The sequence below is a fragment of the Mytilus galloprovincialis genome, chromosome 14 (genome assembly GCF_965363235.1).
Source record: "Mytilus galloprovincialis chromosome 14, xbMytGall1.hap1.1, whole genome shotgun sequence".
Classification (NCBI taxonomy): Eukaryota; Metazoa; Mollusca; class Bivalvia; order Mytilida; family Mytilidae; genus Mytilus; species Mytilus galloprovincialis.
This window is the reverse complement of record NC_134851.1, coordinates 50,666,649-50,691,619: the sequence shown is the minus strand read 5'-3', so window position 1 is coordinate 50,691,619 and position 24,971 is coordinate 50,666,649. Positions and strand designations below refer to the sequence as shown.

The window sequence follows — 24,971 nt, the reverse complement described above, 5'->3', positions numbered from 1 at the left end:
TTCATAGTGACTAAGCAAACACAGATTCAATGTTCATAGTGATTAAGCAAACACAGGTTCACATAGTGACTAAGCAAACACAGGTTCACATAGTGACTAAGAAAACACAGATTCAATGTTCATAGTGACTAAGCAAACACAGATTCAATGTTCATAGTGATTAAGCAAACACAGGTTCACATAGTGACTAAGCAAACACAGATTCAATGTCCATAGTGACTAAGCAAACACAGGCTCAATGTTCATAGTGACTAAGCAAACACAGATTCAATGTTCATAGTGACTAAGCAAACACAGGTTCACATAGTGACTAAGCAAACACAGATTCAATGTTCATAGTGACTAAGCAAACACAGGTTCAATGTTTATAGTGACTAAGCAAACACAGATTCAATGTTCATAGTGACTAAGGTTCAATGTTCATAGATGTGACAGACCGAAACTTCTGTATACAAATTATGAAGCATCCAGGTCTTCTACCTTCTAAAATATAAAGCTTTTAAGAAGTAAGTTAACATCGCCGCCCCCACCACCATCAGATCACTATCCCTATGTTTTTTGGGACAAAATCCAGGCTCAACATAAAAAACAAATCCCCCTTAATTTTTTATTTATCTTCAGACAGGGAAAAATTAAATATTTTAACCTGAAAATGTGTATCTTTTATCTTTGGCTTAAAAAATTAGTCAAGTTAAATTCAATTTTAGTTATTGGCCAAAACCCCTGTAAAAAGTGAATACCTCACTTTCTTGTCTGCATGAGGAATTGAATAATTAAGTTGAGAATCTGCTTCCTACACTTTAGTACTTAGTCATCTATGGGAAGAAGGGAAACACAATATGTGATGATGGGAAATTTTATCTTGCATAATTCATTAATCTATTTTGTTAGGAATATGATATATAAATATTTAATTGTGTTTATTCTGAATCATATTGCTTATATTATTCATATAGCCATTCTAGAATATATATATAAAATCAAAGAGGAAGTTAAGTGCTGAATTATGCACTGCAACATTAAAATGAGGTCATCGCCAATGAAATGGCACACATATGGTTATGTGACAATGTTCACAAATGGATGACAGAAGAAAATCAATATCTCAAAGTCAATAGAACTGGGGAGAATATCTTGTAGATCAATCACCAGTAAACATATCCTGCATAGTACAGTGCATAGAAATCTCTGGGGATCCATATGCATATGCCTACAAATGAAGGATCCCTCTTCATATAGCAACATCTGGGGTTGTTTGTCTAAAATCTATAGGCCATAACTTTCTCAAATTTAAGTAAATTAAGAGTAAAATAAGGGAATCCATTTTCCCATAAACTTGAGGCTCCTTTTTCATTTAAAATATGTTAATATATATAAAAAGTAAGTAACATCTACATTAGTTTATACACAAGAAGATCCATTTCTAAAGTACAATATGAAGTAATATAAAGGGTTATAATTTGTCTATTAACTAAAGGCTTGCTTGCTCTTTCAACTATATTATACAATGAGAAAAGAGTTCCAATGTTGCACATATCATATCTGTTCAAGGGCAATGTCTAAAAAATATGCTTTGATCCTAATTTTTGTTATTAATATAGAGAAATTTCCATTATAATTAATATTTTCAAGGGGCTTAACTCTATCAAAAATAGTTGATCAGCACTGATTTTCAAACTTATACTAGACATTGCTGATAAAAACCTATGATATAAGTTTCATAAAACTCTTGAAAGAATTGTACACAAGAGATTGCTAACAAATGAAATTTTCCATAGAATAAAATAACTAAGGGCCACAACTCTTGTAACTAGATGCTCTGCTGGGCGCAGCTTTATACGACCGCAGAGGTTGAACCCTGAACAGTTGGGGCAAGTATGGACACAACATTCAAGCTGGATTCAGCTCTAAATTTGGATTGTGATTAAAAAGTTGACACAGCATAGGTTTCTGACACAGAATGAATGTGGTCTAATGAGCTTATAAATTTGTTTTTGCCTTTGAGCAATTCACTATGCTGTTGAATATTAATCCTCTCAAAAAAATGTTTGAAGAAATTTTCTTTTTATTTATGAAATCTGAAATGAGAAAAATTGAACCCAGATCAATATATTGTATAAAACAATGATTTAAGTTGATTCAATTACTATTCTGGACAAAGAAAGATAACTCCAATTTTCAAAGAATATTTCATAAAAACTGTGCAATTGAAAATTTCTTGCTATTGCACAATATTGTGCCATTAGATATTTCTTGCTATTGCGCAATACTGTGCAATTGAAGATTTCTTGCTATTGCACAATACTGTGCAATTGAAGATTTCTTGCTATTGCACAATACTGTGCAATTGAAGATTTCTAGCTATTGCACAATACTGTGCAATTGAAGATTTCTTGCTATTGCGCAATACTGTGCAATTGAAAATTTCTTGATATTGCACAATACTTAATATAATAATGTTGGACCCTGATTTGGACCAACTTGAAAACTGGGCCCATAATCAAAAATCTAATTACATGTTTAGATTCAACATATCAAAGAACCCCAATAATTCATTTTTTGATGAAATCAAACAAAGTTTACTTTTGGACCCTTTTGGCCCCTAATTCGTTGGGACCAAAACTCCCAAAATCAATCCAAACCTTCCTTTTGTGGTCATAAACCTTGTGTTAAAATTTCATAGATTTTTATAAACTAATACTAAAGTTATTGTACATGTGCAAAAACCAAGAAAAATTCTTATTTTGGACCTGTTTTTTTGCCCCTAATTCCTAAACTGTTGGGACTGATTTCCAAAAATTCACTTTCTTGGCTTATCTTTTAACCCTCACAATGCTGACTTGTTGCCCTTAATTTGGTCATCTGGTGATAAAACCTCAATTTTAGTCCTATTTCTTGCCTTACATGATAAAGTGTGCTGGAATGCTGATGCATGTATGCGTAACTTACTTACTGTCACCTGCAATAATCTGTTTTGTTAATGTTATAGCTGTAATTTATTTCCCAAGGACAAACTCGAGGTCCAAAATCTATCTTTTTACATCAAGAAGAGAAAAAGTTTAAACAAAGGACCGATTTTTTTGTTTTATATCAGGTGAATTTTTTTGTTTTATATCAGGGACAGATTTTTTACATTTTACATCTAGTACAAATATTTGGTTTTGTATGCCATGTATTTATTAGGCGTTTTTGGTGTTTATTAATGAATATTAAATGTTGGTATCTAAAATAATACACCATGCAAGATGTTTAGGTCATAAACAAATAAATGTATATCTACAGAATATAAATGTAGATTTGAAGATCATAGGAAATAAACAGCTGTGCTATGAGCGTATGATACGCCCATTGCATTTTCTAAGAATAAAGTTCAATAACTTTTCAATATCATATCAGAAATTAATGAAAAATTAAAGGGAGATTATCTTAAAAGATATAAATTGGGCACTTAAGTTTAATGAAACTGCTCAAAGCACTGTAAAGGTATTGTCTGAAAACTGGAAAATAACCCATTTTGATGAATGAAATCCTGTAAGGACAAATAAAAATATATGTGTGGTTCCAGTTACCCTACCGTCCCTACTTTTTCAGCTTAAAAATAGCCTACCCTAAAGATTTTATTGTCATTTTTCATTAAGCACTGTTAAAGTCAGAATGTTGCTCCCATAGACTCAATGTGAAAAAAAAACATAAAATAAAAAAAAATCCCTACCTACCTACCCTAACTTTTTTTCAGATGTAACTGGAACCACACATACTTTTTTATTTGGCCTAACTAGAAAATGTAAAATGTAAATTCTATATAAATCGAAAGGGAGCTTATGTCAATATATATAATCAATTCACCAAAATTTCTTGCAAATTGCTAAAAGCATTTTTGAATTATTGACTTAAAACTGGAAATGCCCCTTTTTTAATGAATAACTCAGAAACATAAAATCTAAAATTTATTAAAATGAAAGGGAGCTCACATCAAAAGATGTAAACAATTCATCAAAGTTTCACACAAATTGGTTAAAGAGTTTTTGAGTTAATGTCCGACTGATATCTCTATGTGTAATGGTTTTCAAAATATCAAACTAATTGTATTTTACCCCTTTGTTCTATTTTCAGCCATGTCAGCCAACTTGGTTGGAAGGTGGGGTCATCAGACAATTATTTAACTATAAATATCCCAATGATGATTGTGACCAAGTTTGGTAAAATTTGGTCCAGTGGTTTCAAAGGAGAAGATTTATATAAAAATTTAGACAAGATCTATAATGATGACCACAGACTACAGACACCAAGTGATGAGTAAAATTAGTAGCACAGCTTGAACTATTTAATCATTTCAACATTCTAAAGTTGTATATCATGAAATATCACTTCACAGCAACATTGCAGATTTTAATTTAGCCATCAAAGGTGTCAGAACTGCTTTTATCCATATACGATGCATTCATTTATTTTCGTATTTATAAATTTTCGTGGATTGCTGAAAACTTACATATTCGTGGATATTTGATTTCGTGGTTTTGCCAATCTCTACATATAATGACAAGCAAAGCCTAAAGAAAATTTGTTTTTGGTTGAACATTTGAATTCATGGTTAACATGTACCCACGAATTCGCGCCCTATGCGACAAATGGCGATAACAGGAGTTGCAAGTTGTTAGTATGTACCTACGAAATTCACAAAAATTGGCTAAATTTCAGTCAGTGGCTGAAGAAGCCTTTATGTTTTACTCAAATAAAAGTTAAGACAAAATGAATTGTAGGAATATTGACACATCATCCTGAACTTTTACGCCAGTGTGAATGTGAGTGTGAATGACTACTACAAACCAATGAAATCCATTAACCAATGTTAACATATATATGTATTTACTAGTCATTGTGTAAATAATTTTAGAAAACTATACAAAATAGAAAAGTTCTTAACCTGATTGAGTCATTCCATGTAAGCCACATTCTTTGGAAAACAGTATACATATGCACTTGCATACACCAATATAATAAGAAATTTCCCATTTTAGAAGCATACCCCATCATTACCATGATTACCCTAGGCACATAGTCTTGACTAAGATTTGTCATAAAAAAAAGTTGAGTATTACACCACTGTCTAGTATCTGTCTCATTGATATTTACCTAATCCATTGGTATTTTTTTTCGTCCTGAGAACAAAATAAATTCTATCCCCTCCATATAAGAATTTACTCTGTAATGCTAATAAATTCTGTCGTTTGCAACATCCCCCCCCCCCCCCCCCCCCAAATATAAGGTACAATGTTCAATATGACCTTACCACAAGGGAATCATTATCGCTGAGTCCTGAAACAACTTTCCTAATCCTTCCCATATCGAGGAGGGGTTCATCCTGTGAAACGTTCCACTTCATTGATCACCATGTTAATTTACTTCCTGGGTTAGCAATCTTATTATTCCAGCATGGTTCTGGGACATGCTGGCAGATCAGTAACAATGCTCAGTCATGTCAGTTCACCTTTTTTCCTTTTTTTCAACTTGTTTTTGTCTCAATTTATATATAGATACTGAATACTAATGTTTGAATACTGTGTTTGAAGCATTCCTTTTCCTATAAGTTTGAGCGATAAAAATAATACTGAAAATATCTGTCAAAGAATAGCAAAAGTAATGTAGCTATTAATCTTTCAACTAAAAAGAATACCCCACAAAGGTGAACATCAACTTTCAAACATCCAATTCATAAAATTACTGATTTAACATAACAACATAGGAAGACATTTAAATATCTGTTAATTTTTGTCCTTCATCTGTCTAGGAAAGCAGTCACACGACATGTAGTAGAGTCATAAATCCTCATTAATACATAATATCCAGCAGTAATATGGTGGAAATACTCGATATATATTCTGGTCCATACAATTTGAGCCAAAGTTTGTGTCTAACTACAATTTATAACTGCTTATGACTGTATTACATTTGTACAACAGTCTCATCTAACTAATATATACATCACATTAAAGGTTTTCTCCAATTAGCAGACGACACCATCTTTAACAAAATTGCATTTTGAAAGTGAAAGATGTCCCAGAACCTAATATAGAAACAAAATGTCGCCCAATTCCACAGCAATTCACCACCAATAGGGTTATTTACGTTTAGACAATGATAATTATTCCTGTCCTTTCCATAATGATGGCTTCAGAAAGGGGAAGTAACACACAAGAAAATCAATACTCCAATTGACATGGCTGGCTGGATGATGAGAGTCAGTTATAAAAAGACATAATTATACAACAATGAATATCATTAATTCATTACAACTAAATGTCAATATATTTCACAAGTCAGATATATTTGTAATGAATAATTCATTTATTTGGTCAAACCATTCATATGATCGCAAAGGTCAAAGGGTAGAAAATCTAAACATGACATATCAGGACTTAATAAAACCACATATCAAACTCAGTTCGTTTCTCTTCTGGAAATAACCACAACCTTTTGTTACTCTAAATTATCTGATACAAATTAAAAGCCTAAAAAGGAAGTATATTAGACAGAATCAATGTCTATAACATCTAAAGAATATTTTGATGGTTAGTTCTTTTCTCTTTTTTTCAAGGAAATGATGGATGGGTACTAAAAGGTGGCAAGGTGGCAAAGGAGTGGATAGGTATAGGTATAGGTATATGCAAAGAAACTTCAGCTGAAAAAAAATCATTTTAAGTCCAGTTTTCTATTTAAATACAACCTTCATGACCTGTGGAGATGCAAATGGTTCTTTTTTCTTCATTCAATTATAGCTTCATAGCAACCTATATATCCATGCATGCTGACTAGAAGTACAGTTGACTCTTTAGTGAAAAATGGCAAGCCAAGTCTGCTAAAATGCCTCTTTTAATATATTTTGAACATAACAGTTATCTCCCCTTATGCTATAGTCTTTACAGACCAATTTTCTCTCCATATAATCATGCAGTCAGGATTCTACTTCGTCAAAATTATCTCCCCATTACGTCAGTTCATTTTCACAATCGCAGAAATGGAAGCCATTGTAGGGATGACGCAATGCCAATTTTGCTCTTGGAAACCGATAAATTTATCCACATTGCACCATTACGATCCTTATTTGTCAGTTGTATTTTAAAAGACAAAAGTATCAACTAAATAATGAACACCAGTTAATGATCTTGTATGCATTTATTCAACTTAAAACTGTTGTCTGATAGGTTGTCAGGTGGAATTTTCAAAAATTCATAAACATTTAAAAAAATTCTAATTAAATATTTCGTGGAAAGGCAGACTAGATTTTTTTTAGTGGTTGAAGACTATAAACCCTAGTTTTCACACACAAAAAAATTGTAATTTTTTGAAGATATGCATTTTCATCATCCAACTTGAAAGACTGTATGTAGTCAAGTACTTAGTTAAAAAATACCTATTCGAACACACCTACTCTGTTTTTGTGATTCATTAGATAGGTATTTCACTTGACCCATATATTTCATCTTTTAGTACTGTGATTTTTTTTATGTTATTAAGTCAACCTGTAGCTTTGATATATAAAAATGACGATATATGAAATATTCTTGCTTTGTGCTTGTGCGATATCAAGACAAAATATTCAACTCAAATACACCCAAGACATAAAAAGGTGCACTCATTTTTCTCTTTTCGATACAATTGTTACCCATTGTTTGGAATTTTTTCTTGAGTAACATAATGGAAGGGCAGACACGAAAATTACTGAACTAATAGATTGATATGTTTCCCATCCGTGGGAATTTTTTTTTAAAAATCCGAGGTTATGCATTTTCTTCATCCAACTTGAAAGATACCTATGTCGTCGACTTGATATATAATTGTTCTGCTTAACTATGTACTAGATAAATTGAAACTTATGCAAATGGTGTTTTAAGAATAAAACACTTCGTAATTGAGAAGAAAATTGTCATTTTATTTGTTTCTATTAACTTTTAAAAATTTTGTCACTATAGTAAACATTACAGTAAGCATTTATCGCCTTCTCTAACAAAGAGCTTCGATTCTTTTGTTTTATTTCAACCGAGTTTCCGCCTGCATGGTCATACCATTACCTCCTTGCATCCTTTGCATGTGTAAATGTTAAAAGTGATTACCTAGGAACTATACCATCAACCTACTAACTTCAAATAGCCTTTACCCCATCTGATTTCAGCTACATTTCAGTTTTTTTAATTTTATCTCTAAGAAGAATATACATTTATAATGGTTTAATATTCTTGAAACAACATATCTGAAAACACCAAGAAGTGAATTCCCAACTGCTGCCAACACATTTCAGCTGGAGCATTTCTTACAAAACATATGTAGGGTCATTTGGGATATAAGTATAAAAGAATGGCTGTAGCAATTAAGACTATAGTTAGGGATTTGAGGCAATGGGTTATAAGTCTCTTATATTAAGTTAACAGCCACCAAACCTAGTCCCTGGCATCTTTACATTATTGTAATGCCAAGTATTTAGTAAGATGACCCTATGCCATCAATTTGCCATCACAATTACATGAATGAATATTATCATTATTATAACATATGTTAGCAGACAGAGTCTGTTTCATTTGGAAGATGTCCAATCTTTCTGTAGATAATAATTAGCTTAATAAGATAAACATGGTTGTCCTCTTTCCTCAAATGTGTAGCATTCTACACATGTACATATCAATGTCAAATCAAATGTCTTCAAATTGACCTTAAGTTATTTATTTTTTTTTTTTAACATCTGACAGTTATTTGTAACTGATGATTGTTTTTGCATTTTTTTCTATCAAGTAAATCAATATGAATACACAGCTACACCATGAGTACATAATACACCCTACTTCTTAGTGGGACACCATGAGGACATACTACACCCTACTTCTTAGTGGGACACCATGAGGACATAATACACCCTACTTCTTAGTGGGACACCATGAGTACATAACACACCCTATTTCTTAGTGGGACACCATGAGGACATAACACACCCTACTTCTTAGTGGGACACCATGAGGACATAATACACCCTACTTCTTAGTGGGACACCATGAGGACATAATACACCCTACTTCTTAGTGGGACACCATGAGGACATAATACACCCTACTTCTTAGTGGGACACCATGAGGACATAACACACCCTACTTCTTAGTGGGACACCATGAGGACATAATACACCCTACTTCTTAGTGGGACACCATGAGGACATAATACACCCTACTTCTTAGTGGGACACCATGAGGACATAACACACCCTACTTCTTAGTGGGACACCATGAGGACATAACACACCCTACTTCTTAGTGGGACACCATGAGGACATAATACACCCTACTTCTTAGTGGGACACCATGAGGACATAACACACCCTACTTCTTAGTGGGACACCATGAGGACATAATACACCCTACTTCTTAGTGGGACACCATGAGGACATAATACACCCTACTTCTTAGTGGGACACCATGAGGACATAATACACCCTACTTCTTAGTGGGTATTTTTCATTTTCGTGCGTTGAGGAAAACTTGTATTTTCATGGAAATTTGATTTTGTGTTTTTGCCAATCTCTGAATAAAAAGCTTATAGAAAGTTTGTAATTCGTTGAACATTTTATTTCATGGTTCAACTGTACCAATGAAACCCATGAACATTGGTATCCAACCAATAAGAAGGTTTTTTCTCGAGGAGTTACGGAGTTTAACAATAGTTTGTTACAGATTGTAACATGAATATTTGTCCATGCCCCACTCATACATTTTCACTTCCCATTGAAATCGTGGTCAAACAAGTTATATAGCATAAACATAACATACAGTTCACTTTTAAACTTTTAAATGAATCATGCAGTGCAAGGTTTCATATTTAATATGACCCCAAACTACACTAAACCAAAGCTATAACCTGATACAGAACTGATAGACGCACAGCATAAACAGGGTGGGTATAAAAACAAGAAGCATACTTCAGGTATTAAGACTGAAGAGATGAGCTTGGACATTTAGGTGGAAACCCTTACGGAGCATAAACTTCAAAAAATTCACAACTATTGTAGGTGGAGTACAAATAACCAAGTTCTAAATAGTTAACTTATAAAAAGTCTACTAACACATGGCATACCCTGAGACCTTTCAGAAGACTTTATTCATGCCATCATAGTTACTTTAATATAACTTTATATAACTTTAAATATTACCTGTTTGACTAGAACATTTGAGGAATCTCTCTTATGGTAGGCTTTATCTGAGGCCATTACATGTACTACATCTGAAATGAAAGGAGAAAATACAATTATCTGAGCCATTACATGTACTACATTTGTACATCTGAAATGAAAGAGGAGAAAATACAATTATCTGAGGCCGTTACATGTACTACATCTGAAATGAAAGAGGAGAAAATACAATTATCTGAGGCCATTACATGTACTACATCTGAAATGAAAGAGGAGAAAATACAATTATCTGAGGCCATTACATGTACTACATCTGAAATGAAAGAGGAGAAAATACAATTATCTGAGGCCATTACATGTACTACATCTGAAATGAAAGAGGAGAAAATACAATTATCTGAGGAAATTACATGTACTACATCTGAAATGAAAGAGGAGAAAATACAATTATCTGAGGCCATTACATGTACTACATCTGAAATGAAAGAGGAGAAAATACAATTATCTGAGGCCATTACATGTTCTACATCTGAAATGAAAGAGGAGAAAATACAATTATCTGAGGCCGTTACATGTACTACATCTGAAATGAAAGAGGAGAAAATATAATTATCTGAGGCCGTTACATGTACTACATCTGAAATGAAAGAGGAGAAAATACAATTATCTGAGGCCATTACATGTACTACATCTGAAATGAAAGAGGAGAAAATACAATTATCTGAGGCCATTACATGTACTACATCTGAAATGAAAGAGGAGAAAATACAATTATCTGAGGCCATTACATGTACTACATCTGAAATGAAAGAGGAGAAAGTACAATTATCAGCTTTGATAAAAGTTCATCATGTTCATTATTGAAAAGTAATTACTAAATGGATTTGGATCACCCCATAAGCTGGTCAATCTAGACACACAGTTTAAATTGCATGAACATTCTTTTTCAAGAGACAATCTACTACAACAAGCATTTATCGAACCAGTGAAACCTCTGATATATCCTATGAAGGTCTGTTTAAACTTTGTGTATAGTATATAATATGTTCAAAAGATCAATGAGGTCACATAGATCACAATGACCATCTTCTCATGTAAGAGAAGATGAGCTGAAAATTCAAAATACCAATTAATATCACAGTCTAGAAGAATCAGTAAGAAGTAGTTAAAAATCAAAATCTGATTCTAATTCTTTATTGTAAAGCAGATTCTAACTGTTAATCAAAATCCTTCTGAGAGTTGTAAGTTTGTTATAATAATAAATGGGGAATGTGTCCCATGGATGGACACAGATGATGCCCCCACTTGCACATCATACAAAGTAATAAAGGGACATAACTGAAGAACAGTAAAAGTGAAGCTAACCAAATTTGTACCTTATCTGAATTTTGTGGTAATAACAATTATCTATAAGTCTATAACATTTGATTGAGTCAACTCAAGTAAGAGAACAGAGCTGATTTTTTTTCAATTTGTAAAGGGACATAATTCTAGAACGGTTAAAGCAACACCACGAAAATTCATAAATGATCTGTATTTTGTTGTAGTAAACATTTTGCATCAGATTCATGGCATTTGGTTGAGTAAAACTAGAGTTAGAGAACAGAAACAAAATATTCAGCAATTATTCCATTTGTGAAGGGGCATAACTGTAGAAAAATAAAAGTGACACCCCGAAAAATTTAAACTACATCTGTATTTTGTAATTATAAGCATTGTGTATAAGTTTCATAGCATTTGGTTGAGGCAAACTAAAGTAAGAGATGAAAACGAAAAAAAAAAATCAATTTTTCTAATTGTAAAGGGGCACAACTCTAGAACCTTTAACGTGGCGCCACCAAATTTGAACTTGAACTGTGATTTTTTTGAGGTAATAAGCATAGTGTATAAGTTTCAAACCATTTGGTTGAGGCAAATTAAAAGTAAAGAACGGAAACAAAAAATTTAGCAATGAACAGGTCACATTAAAATAACAAGCCATAAGTGAGAAAAAATAAATGGGGAATGTCTCCTTTGAAAACAGATGATGCCCCCACTTGTATTTTATAAAAAGCTATAAAGGAACAAAACTGAATTAAGATGCAATGCAAATTTGGATTTTATCTAAATTTTGTGGTAAGAAATATTGTGTATCAGTTTCATAACATTTTGTTGAGGCAAACTAAAGTTGGAGAATAAAAACTAACTTTGGGAATTACCTTCATACATACATATATATGTACAGACTGACAAAGGTAAAACTTAAATTCCCCCTCCATAGGGGTCATAAAATTGTTGTCTTAAACAAATGGAACTTTTTAACGACCTTGACTGGCTATACAGCCCTGCACGGTCTTAAAGCTTTGATAATGTTATTTATATACATGTTATATCATTCAAATCTCCATCAACTCTAAAATATTTTGAAATAATGTAGCGTCAGTCCCTCCCCATCTCAAACTTTACATGTAACTATCAAATCTGGATTTTGATGCTAAAATAAATTAGAAAAATTTCAGAAATAAATTGTCAAGCTGACTTACCAAAATCTACTGTCATCATATATTTGAATCTATTGTAGATAATTATTCACAACACCAAATTCCCTACACTTCTGAACCATCCCAGAATATTATCTTATTCACAAATTACACACAAAAATTCCTTAAATTCTAAACTATAACTTTCATCATATGAATTTCACATAAAATCCTAAAAAGTTAAAAGCAATATCCAATTTGAGGTGAAAAATAATTTTCACACTTTTTCACACCTAAATTATGATAATAACTATATATAAATAAGAAGTGTTCATTAATGAGTACTCTCTAGTATGTGTGTTGTTTTAATCAGGGGCTCACAACAGGGTAAGTCTGGGAATGTACTAACCTTATCTCAAATAATATAATCATATCTTTTACTTTATCTTTACATCTTTTAACAAGTACTGTATAATACCAGTAAACTTTCTAATTTTTTCAATGCACTTAAAAACTTTATCCATTAACATGGTCTGTATTGACATAATTCAACTTTATATTCAACTTTACAGCTAATTTCCTACTGCATGTAAAGCAAAATTTTGGTTGGCTTGCTTGCTTTGTTTGTATAATTGTTTATACAAGCTTTGTAAATAAGATTGACATCTTTAAACAATATATATGGTCTTAGACTTTATACATCTTTGAAAACAAATTTACCGGTATGTACAAATTTACCACTTTGTCCTTGACCACTTTGTCCATTGACTTCTATACTATTTGGAATTGCACCACTTTGTCCTTTTACTTTAGATTACAAAATGTACAACTACTTTTTCCTTTCACTAGAAAATCTAGAAAACTATGTACATGTATAATTGTACCACTTTGTCCTTGATTACAAAACAATGCTTATACAATGAACCAGTTGGACTACAAACTGAATACAAACCAATGTACCAATTTCACTTTTGTTCCATTCACTATGTACAAATGAAACAGTTTGTCCTTTCACTACAAATATACAAATTTTTGTACTAAATGTATCCTATGAGCACATGAAAATATGTACAAATGAATCACTTTGTCCTTTGACTACAAAACTTTGTACCCATTTGTGTGTTGATAACAAAAATCTGTACAATTGTACCCCTTTGTGTGTTGATTATAAAGCTAAGTACAGATGTACCTCTTGGTCCATTGACTACATACTGTGTATAAATGAATCAATTTGTGCTTCCATTACACAACTTGGTACTAAATTTTAATAAACAACTATGTCCTTTGACAAGTAACTATGTACAATTGTACTACTTTGTCATTTGATTACAAAACTATGTACAAATGTACAAATTGTCCTTTGACAACAAAACTATGTACAATTGTACTACTTTGTCATTTGATTACAAAACTATGTACAAATGTACAAATTGTCCTTTGACTACAAAACTATGTACAATTGTATCACTTTGTCATTTGATTACAAATCTATGTACAAATGCACAAATTGTCCTTTGACTACAAAACTATGTACAATTGTATCACTTTGTCATTTGATTACAAATCTATGTTCAAATGCACAAATTGTCCTTTGACTACACAAGAGTGCACACACTGAAATGTCTCGCCTTCTTTACTAATCATTGATATTATGTTGATAATCCTAAATACAAAGCTTTATTACGACTGTCACATAAACTTAACATGAACCATGAAAATGAGGTCAAGGTCAGTTGAACCATATGCCAGGCAGACATGTACAGCTAACAATGCTTCCATACAACAAATATAGTTGACCTATTGCTTATAGTTTAAGAAAATAGACCAAAACACAAAAACTTAACACTGAGCAATGAACTGTGAAAACCAGGTCAAGGTCAAATAAAACCTGCACGACTGACATATAGATCATAAAATATTTCCCTACACCAAATATAGTTGACCTATGACATATAGTATTAGATAAAAAGACCAAAACTCAACAACTTAACTTTGACCACTGAACCATGAAAATGAGGTCAAGGTCAGATGACATCTGCCCGCTAGACATGTACACCTTACAATCATTCCATACAACAAATATAGTAAACCTATTGCATAAAGTATGAGAAAAACAGACCAAAACACAAAAACTTAACTATAACCACTGAACCATGAAAATGAGGCCAAGGTCAGATGAAATCTGCTCGCTAGACATGTACACCTTACAATCATTCCATACAACAAATATAGTAAACCTATTGCATAAAGTATGAGAAAAACAGACCAAAACACAAAAACTTAACTATAACCACTGAACCATGAAAATGAGGTCAAGGTCAGATGACACCTGCCAGTTGGACATGTACACCTTACAGTCCTTCCATACACCGAATATACTAGACCTATTGCTTATAGTATCTGAGATATGGACTTGACCACCAAAACTTAACCTTGTTCACTGATCCATGAAATGAGGTCGAGGTCAAGTGAAAACTGTCTGACGGGCATGAGGACCTTGCAAGGTACGCACATACTAAATATAGTTATCCTATTACTTACAGTAAGAGAGAATTTAACATTACAAAAAATCTGAACTTTTTTTTCAAGTGGTCACTGAACCATGAAAATGAGGTCAAGGACAATGGACATGTGACTGACGGAAACTTCCTAACATGAGGCATCTATATACAAAATATGAAGCATCCAGGTCTTCCACCTTCTAAAATATATCGCTTTTAAGAAGTGAGCTAACACCGCCGCCGCCGCAATAGCCGCCGCCACCGGATCACTATCCCTATGTCGAGCTTTCTGCAACAAAAGTTGCAGGCTCGACAAAAACTATGTACAATTGTACTACTTTGTCATTTGATTACAAAACTATGTACAAATGTACAAACTGTCCTTTGACTACAAAACTATGTACAATTGTATCACTTTGTCATTTGATTACAAATCTATGTACAAATGTACAAATTGTTCTTTGACTACAAAACTGTGTACAATTGTATCACTTTGTCATTTGATTACAAAACTCTATAAATTTATCCCTTTGTCCTCTGACAATAAAACTCTACACAACAGTACATGCATACAAATTCACTCATTTTGAATATGTCTTAGAACTGAGGGACAACTTCAAAAGTTCAATGAAGGATAAAAAAACTTAATTCACATAGCTTTTTCACTGACCCCCACACCCCCACCCCTTTCTTAACTTAATTTGGGAAAAATTGATTGAGCAATAGGGATATATGTAAAATTGATTTTAGATTAACAAAACTTGCAGCAATGTTGACCCCCCCCTAATTTCCATCCCCAAACTATTTGATTTAAGTTTTTTATCCTACATCAATCTTTTGATGTTATCCCTTACCAGTAGGTTAAATTTTAGGTACATTATATAACATAAATACATACCCACATGTATATATTTTTACAAATTCAATGTACATCACAAGACCGTCACAATATAAACCCTCAACAGTGTTTAGAAAATGTTTAACCATGTGGAAAGTTTAAATAATATTTACTTTTGGAATTAGAAATACTATTTTACCTTGCAGCAAATTTTGTTTTCTATTTAATTTTCTCCTCGAAAACTGTTTTTGTTTTTATTTTTTCTCATGGAATTTGTTTTTGTTTTTATTTTTTTCCCTTGGAACTTGTTTTTTATATATAATTCTAAGTACAGAAGTTCTTTAATGATTTTATTAATAGTTTTGTTGGTAAAAACTGATTATTATTGCCTACCTTGAACAAAGCTATGATTCCACTTAAGAATCTATATATTTAAACTATAAGCTATTTTTAGCAAACTTTATCATGAAACATGACAAACTAGATTTTCTTGTTTTTGTCTATTTTATAGCAGAGTTATGCATTTCTATATATTGTGATTTATTTTTATTATTGTAGAAACAGAATAAATTTACAATTTTATTTAGATGATTATTGAATTCTCTCTGAAAATTTTATATCATGCATAAAATTTATAAATGATTTTCAACCATATTTTCACTTGATCTTTCAAGTGCATCTGCTGCTGCATATCAATGATTGCAGATTTGTTTTTTGTTTGATTAAAAAAAAATGTTACTTCCCATTATACTATATATGTGTAAAAATTGACAAATCCATCAGGAAAAAGAGGAAAATTTGGAGGTGCCGGACTAACAGACAAAGTACTCAATGGAAAAAAAATGAATTTAATAGATGAACAAAAAAGACTTAATATCCATTATTCTTTACAAAAAAAAGATAGACAAAACAAGTTTAATGAAAAGATGGAACTTTGTCAGATGACCATCCAATCATTTTAGTTTTGAATTTCCCCCCAAACCTATACTCCACCCCACAGATACCTAGCTAGTACTTTTCTCCAATTTACTCTACCTCCAATGTATAATACAGATTATTGACAGATGTGGGGAACATTTGGCAGTATTGTATGTAATTATATGCTTTTTACATATGGTTTTCATATAGATGTACATGTATATGGCTACATGGCACAACACTACTGTCTAATAATTTGACCTGTGTGATGGCTTAAAGAACAACCACTTACAACCACTGAAAACAATGAAATTTGTGGTATCTGAGTGTCCTAAAATACTCTTTTTTTGCATTTACCTAAACTAACAATGGTCAATGGATGACCAACAAATAAATGAATCAATCATTCAAGGACAAATCTATAACCTCAGTGTTGACTATGTTTGAAGTACCCCTCCTTTTGATTTTTGAAATTAGACTTTTAGAAGAGGTTTTAATGATGGTTCCTTCTCTTTGTTTTTGAATTTTGACAGATATTCAAAATTCTCTAGTTTATCCATGAAGTGACAATAAAAACTTTCCCCACGAAACTCTACTTTTCTTTTTCCCAGACTAGTAAAATTTTAATCAGAAAAGTAAATATATCACAGGAACTCACAACTGCATAAGTTTGTTAACCTTGCTTACCTTACATACATTAACCTCGATTTGACATCAATGGTCCATACAGAAACAAAATTAAGGATTAAAGATTGAAAGGTAATAAACAAACTCAAAGCAAAATAAACAGCTTCTTATGTAACTTACAATTTAATGGGATATTAACCTTCTATCTAATAACCTACATCCAACAAACATATATTTTGACGATTGAATAATCTTTGTTTATTTGTTGATCAAATAAAATAGTAAATAAATAATGTTGATGAACATTTAAATATATTGATATAAGTCTGCTATTTATGTTTTAGATATTTTGGGAAATACTGCGAAATTAAATACACTATATGCTAATGAGGCAAAGCAGTTTACTTTTCCAAATAGATAACAAAAGACTTAAGAAAGTTGACTTTCAAACGAATCCTTTTTCAGAAATAATTAATAACTTTTTAGGTCAATATTTTTTGTCCCTTTACTTTTTTTAGCACATTTTTTGGCTATGGTATGTATACAATAAGTCCCTAATACATGTATGTCTAGTAATTAAAAAATAATGGTATTTTTGTTTTTGATACGTAACTTTGTCAAGATAAAATAAGACTGCTAGGGCAAAGTTTAAACTTTAACCCCTTTTGACTTTAATTCCATTGTTCTTCTGTGGAGGAACTTTCCTTTCAAAACAACTTGACTTTATGTACCAATTACTTTTGGGCCATTTATGAAACAAAATTTAAAAAGATCCATTTTCTGACTGAAATCAATTGAAATTTGAAAACATATATGCTTTAAAATGAAATGGCAAAAATTTTAGTTGATTTCACAATTCAATAATTTTCTGGTGAGGTCAAAGGGAGATAACTTGAGCTTATTTCAGTGTAGTAAAGGCCAACTAAAAATTTGGTGTGGAAAAATTAAGTTGAGATAACAAAAACCTTTTTAATGATAACATCCTATTTTTGTACTATGAATCCAATGTTTTCCCTGGATGTAAATGCATTTACTTTTTAAACAGTGTGAATTTATCATGTCACCCAACTTAATGATGAGGTCTACCAGTTAGACTTGCAACATTTCCCTTTCCTTTATTTCTTTCTTATCAATTTATATGTTACTGATAAGTGCCAGTCTACTGATTGCCCTTGCAGATGTCAGTATAATGGAATTCTCCTAGTTATAGCAGTAAAATTGTTAAAGGGGCAAAATTGAAAAAGAACATAATTAGGAAGGGCCATGTAGCAAGTCTAGCTACCAGTCAATGAGACAGCAAGTTGCAACCATACATCAAAAATTGGTAAGAGGTTAAAGGAGCCAGTGTTAGAAGTGTTCTGTTGACCACAAAAAAAATGACCAATTTAACAGTTAAAATATATCCAAAACTTTGTCCTGATATCTGAATCATAAAGAATTACTGAGAAGCTTCTTTCAAAGATTCGCAAAATTCCATGAAGGCTTGGGAAAGCTACAATGTATTGAAGTCTTGAAAATATAACCACAGACTGAACCTAAATGTTGGCAATGCTACTAACTAGGATTCAATAACACAGACAAAGGAATTTAGTATGACTAAAGATAAACAAGAGTGCACACACTGAAATGTCTCGCCTTCTTTACTAATCATTGATATTATGTTGATACTCCTAAATATAAAGCTTTATTACGACTGTCACATAAACTTAACATGAACCATGAAAATGAGGTCAAGGTCAGTTGAACCATATGCCATGCAGACATGTACAGCTAACAATGCTTCCATACAACAAATATAGTTGACCTATTGCTTATAGTTTAAGAAAATAGACCAAAACACAAAAACTTAACACTGAGCAATGAACCGTGAAAACCAGGTCAAGGTCAAATAAAACCTGCACGACTGACATATAGATCATAAAATATTTCCATACACCAAATATAGTTGACCTATGACATATAGTATTAGATGAAAAGACTCAAAAACTTAACTTTGACCACTGAACCATGAAAATGAGGTCAAGGTCAGATGACATCTACCCGCTAGACATGTACACCTTACAATCATTCCATACAACAAATATAGTAAAGCTATTGCAAAAAGTATGAGAAAAACAGACCAAAACACAAAAACTTAACTATAACCACTGAACCATGAAAATGAGGTCAAGGTTAGATGACATCTGCCCGCTAGACATGTACACCTTACAATCATTCCATACAACAAATATAGTAAACCTATTGCATAAAGTATGAGAAAAACAGACCAAAACACAAAAACTTAACTATAACCACTGAACCATGAAAATGAGGTCAAGGTCAGATGACACCTGCCAGTTGGACATGTACACCTTACAGTCCTTCCATACACCAAATATACAAGACCTATTGCTTATAGTATCTGAGATATGGACTTGACCACCAAAACTTAACCTTGTTCACTGATCCATGATATGAGGTCGAGGTCAAGTGAAAACTGTCTGACGGGCATGAGGACCTTGCAAGGTACGCACATACTAAATATAGTTATCCTATTACTTACAGTAAGAGAGAATTTAACATTACAAAAATTCTGAACTTTTTTTAAGTGGTCACTGAACCATGAAAATGAGGTCAAGGACAATGGACATGTGACTGACGGAAACTTCGTAACATGAGGCATCTATATACAAAATATGAAGCATCCAGGTCTTCCACGTTCTAAAATATATAGCTTTTAAGAAGTGAGCTAACATTACCGCCGCCGTAGACGCCGCCGGATCACTATCCCTATGTCGAGCTTTCTGCAACAAAAGTTGCAGGCTCGACAAAAATAACGAAAAGACAAACAGTCTGCACCAAAAACTTTTTCAACTACTAGTCCGAAGACCAATATCCTGACATTTTTCTTATCGGTCCAAACAAAATTTTCCAAAAACTTACTAGTCCGTATGAAATTTTACTAGTCTGGGGCATCGGACTAGTGGCTAACCGTGCAGACTGGACAAACACAAAAGAGGTTTGGCAATCTTATGAAGAAGCAGTGTCACAATACCAGCATTTTTTATATCTTATTTGGAAGTCCTGAGATTTCAGATTCATGCAAAACATATTTAAGAATTGAGATCTATTTATCACATGGGTAATCAGTACTAGTTATCTTTATGTAATTCAAATTTTCTTTACATATGACAAAATATAGTGTCACATGCTGTTTTAAGGATCCCAATGCATGTACTTTACCAATCAGCAAAACTAATACCTGAAAACACAGCAGAAAAAAAATAACATGCCATATGGTGACCTTGTGGGACAATGGACATGTGACTGACGGAAACTTCGTAACATGAGGCATCTATATACAAAATATGAAGCATCCAGGTCTTCCACGTTCTAAAATATATAGCTTTTAAGAAGTGAGCTAACATTACCGCCGCCGTAGACGCCGCCGGATCACTATCCCTATGTCGAGCTTTCTGCAACAAAAGTTGCAGGCTCGACAAAAATAACGAAAAGACAAACACAAAAGAGGTTTGGCAATCTTATGAAGAAGCAGTGTCACAATACCAGCATTTTTTATATCTTATTTGGAAGTCCTGAGATTTCAGATTCATGCAAAACATATTTAAGAATTGAGATCTATTTATCACATGGGTAATCAGTACTAGTTATCTTTATGTAATTCAAATTTTCTTTACATATGACAAAATATAGTGTCACATGCTGTTTTAAGGATCCCAATGCATGTACTTTACCAATCAGCAAAACTAATACCTGAAAACACAGCAGAAAAAAAATAACATGCCATATGGTGACCTATAGCTGTTGTGTTAATTTCTGTGTCATTTGGTCACTTGTGAAGAGTTGTCTCATTGGCAATCATACATTTGTACCACATCTTCTTTTTTAGTTTCTCATAAAATTGAGAAAAAAAAGTCAGACACTGAGACAGACAGGGTTATAACTTTTACAATAAAATAAGAACTATTTAAGACAATATCTTTGAATTGTCAACTGAATGAACATGTACATAATTTTTTTCATATAGCAGCATACTGTGATTTTTTTTTTTTAATATTTTGCTATAGACATGCAGTCAGCATGTCAGTATGTATAAAAACTTTTCTTTTTACCCTCAAATATCTGTTGGAACCATGTTATTCTTTTTTTGAAATATGATGACAACAGTGGAATGCAAGGATGACAATAGAATTAAATGACCTGGATGTTGTCATTTTTTTTTATTTTAAAATTCTAGTCACTAGTCAGGAACCTGATGATCAGTCATGTCAGTGGTTGTATTTTGTTGGTGTGGTTCATAAGTTTTACAAATTATGACTTGAATAAAGAGTTTTCTCATTGGCACTCATACCACATCTTCTTATTTCTCATTGGCACTCATACCACATCTTCTTAATATATATATATATTTATTTACACAAAGTGACATAAAATCAAATATAAACCACAACTGCCAAGCATTGACTTTATAGATTTATTTCAATTTTATAAGGAATGAAAATGATTACTGTTAAAAGTCCATTTTTGTTTTATAAATAGAGAATAAATATAATAAATGGGTAAAACTCTGGTTATATTTCTAAAACCATGCTTCTATTTAATAGTCAACTATTAAAATTTCAAACAGTTTCAAAATGTGAAACTGTGAGCATGGAAATGAGGAATGAGTAAAAGAAAAAACAACTCGACAAAAAGTAGTCTATTTCAAAGAAAACAATTTCAATCAGCTTCATAAACTAGTCTATTCTGCACTGCTATACTTACATGACTAGATTAATAAAGTATGAATGTATATACCTGAGTATTAATTAAAAAGGCTTGTTAAGAATTGCCAAGAGTCTTAACTACAAGTATTTAGTTGCAAAAGCCTTTCTAACAAACACATGCTACGATATCAGAACTATCTTGGGTCATTCTAAATGGTTTAATATAGATCCACAAAACTTACTCCAGGCTCCAAGCTTAATTATGGGGACATGGCTCTTTGTATGTAAAACTCTACAAGGTGTACATGATGAATATTTTGTGGAATGAATTCCTGTGTGTATAACTAATTGACTACTATGTGAGGCCATAGGAGAATACTGTGTGTTTTAATACATGATTAATTCATTAAGCAGAGGACAATTGGACTAATTATCATGGAGATCAATAAAGTCTATTGCAGTACAACATGTTACAAAGGCATGACAGTTCTTTAAACTAGAGGCTCCTTGGTACTCATTTTATAGGTTACAACACATGCACAAATGATATCAAGTGACCATCATAGCTAGGCTCCAAGGAACCTAAACTCATTGTATAGGTTACAACACATGTACAAATGATATCAAGTGACCATCACAGCTAGGCTCCGAGGAACCTGAACTCATTGTATAGGTTACAACGTGTGTCATACCACCAATTACTCCCTCAAATTAAGAACGTATGTGAAAGTAAGCCTACTCAGACAAAAAATAGTGCATTTGATGTCATTGTTCACCTAAACTAACCAACAAATTTGCAGAAATGAAACTTTTGTTGAAAGAGAAATATATTAAGACCATTTTGAGCCAAATTTTACCTGTCTAGGAGTTTGCATTTAAAATTAAGGATTAATGCGCTCCATGGTATTTTCAGATTTCCAGAAAACCAGGGGTTATTTTTAGTGGTACATGTACCTCCTTTCGGGAGCTCTCTTCTTTCTTATATGATTTTGAATGTATGTTGAAAATTGGCATGCAGAAAGGTGACACCTGTACAATTCAGAATATACCTAGAGACACCTCTAAAACATGTACAAAAGATATCAAGTCACCATCATAGCTAGGCTCTCAGGAACCTGAACTCATTGTAAAGGTTACAACACATGTACAAATGATGTCAAGTGAATTCATAGCTAGGCTTCAAAGACCCTGAACTCATTGCATAGGTTACAACACATGTACAAATGATATCAAGTGGCCTTCATAGCTAGGCTCCAAGGAACCTGAACTCATTGTATAGGTTACAACGTTAACCAATGTACAAATTATATTAAGTGACCATCATAGCTAGGCTCTGAGGAACCTGATCTCATTGTATAGATTACAACCAATGTACAAATTATATTAAGTGACCATCATAGCTAGGCTCTGAGGAACCTGATCTCATTGTATAGGTTACAACACATGTACAAATAATATCAAGTGGCCTTCATAGCTAGGCTCCAAGGAACCTGAACTCATTGTATAGGTTACAACGTTAACCAATGTACAAATTATATTAAGTGACCATCATAGCTAGGCTCTGAGGAACCTGATCTCATTGTATAGATTACAACCAATGTACAAATTATATTAAGTGACCATCATAGCTAGGCTCTGAGGAACCTGATCTCATTGTATAGGTTACAACACATGTACAAATTATATTAAGTGACCATCATAGCTAGGCTCCCAGGAACCTGAACTCATTGTATAGGTTACAACCAATGTACAAATTATATTAAGTGACCATCATAGCTAGGCTCTGAGGAACCTGATCTCATTGTATAGATTACAACCAATGTACAAATTATATTAAGTGACCATCATAGCTAGGCTCTGAGGAACCTGATCTCATTGTATAGGTTACAACACATGTACAAATTATATTAAGTGACCATCATAGCTAGGCTCCCAGGAACCTGAACTCATTGTATAGGTTACAACCAATGTACAAATTATATTAAGTGACCATCATAGCTAGGCTCTGAGGAACCTGATCTCATTGTATAGGTTACAACCAATGTACAAATTATATTAAGTGACCATCATAGCTAGGCTCTGAGGAACCTGATCTCATTGTATAGGTTACAACACATTTACAAATTATATTAAGTGACCATCATAGCTAGGCTCCCAGGAACCTGAACTCATTGTATAGGTTACAACCAATGTACAAATTATATTAAGTGACCATCATAGCTAGGCTCTGAGGAACCTGATCTCATTGTAAAGGTTACAACACATGTACAAATGATGTCAAGTGAATTCATAGCTAGGCTTCAAAGACCCTGAACTCATTGTATAGGTTACAACCAATGTACAAATTATATTACGTGACCATCATAGCTAGGCTCTGAGGAACCTGATCTCATTGTATAGGTTACAACACATGTACAAATGATATCAAGTGACCATCATAGCTAGGCTCTGAGGAACCTGAACTCATAGTACATGTAGTATAGGTTACAACACATGTACAAATGATATCAAATGACCATCATAGCTAGGCTCCAAGGAACCTGAACTCATTGTAAAGGTTACAACACATGTACAAATGATGTCAAGTGACCATCATAGCTAGGCTCCAAGGAACCTGAACTCATTGTATAGGTTACAACACATGTACAAATGATATCAAATGACCATCATAGCTAGGCTCCAAGGAACCTGAACTCATTGCATAGGTTACAACACATGTACAAATGATGTCAAGTGACCATCATAGCTAGGCTC

General features: G+C 32.7%; 1 protein-coding gene across 4 annotated transcripts in view; it reads right to left on the bottom strand.

The window, feature by feature from the left end:
• Positions 1 to 24,971, bottom strand: part of LOC143058935 (voltage-dependent L-type calcium channel subunit beta-1-like) — a 52,302-nt gene that overhangs the window by 20,076 nt on the left and 7,255 nt on the right. Inside the window, exons 1-2 of one of the 4 annotated variants that reach the window (XM_076232412.1) lie at positions 16,027 to 16,046; positions 10,190 to 10,260 (exon numbers count right to left, since the gene is read on the bottom strand). In XM_076232412.1, coding sequence (XP_076088527.1) covers positions 10,190 to 10,246 — 57 coding nt within the window. In that variant the 5' untranslated portion in view covers positions 10,247 to 10,260; positions 16,027 to 16,046. Of the gene's footprint in view, positions 1 to 5,290; positions 6,132 to 10,189; positions 10,261 to 12,690; positions 12,893 to 16,026; positions 16,047 to 24,971 lie in introns of those variants that run through there. The other 3 variants (XM_076232409.1, XM_076232411.1, XM_076232408.1) reach the window with 3 other exon arrangements.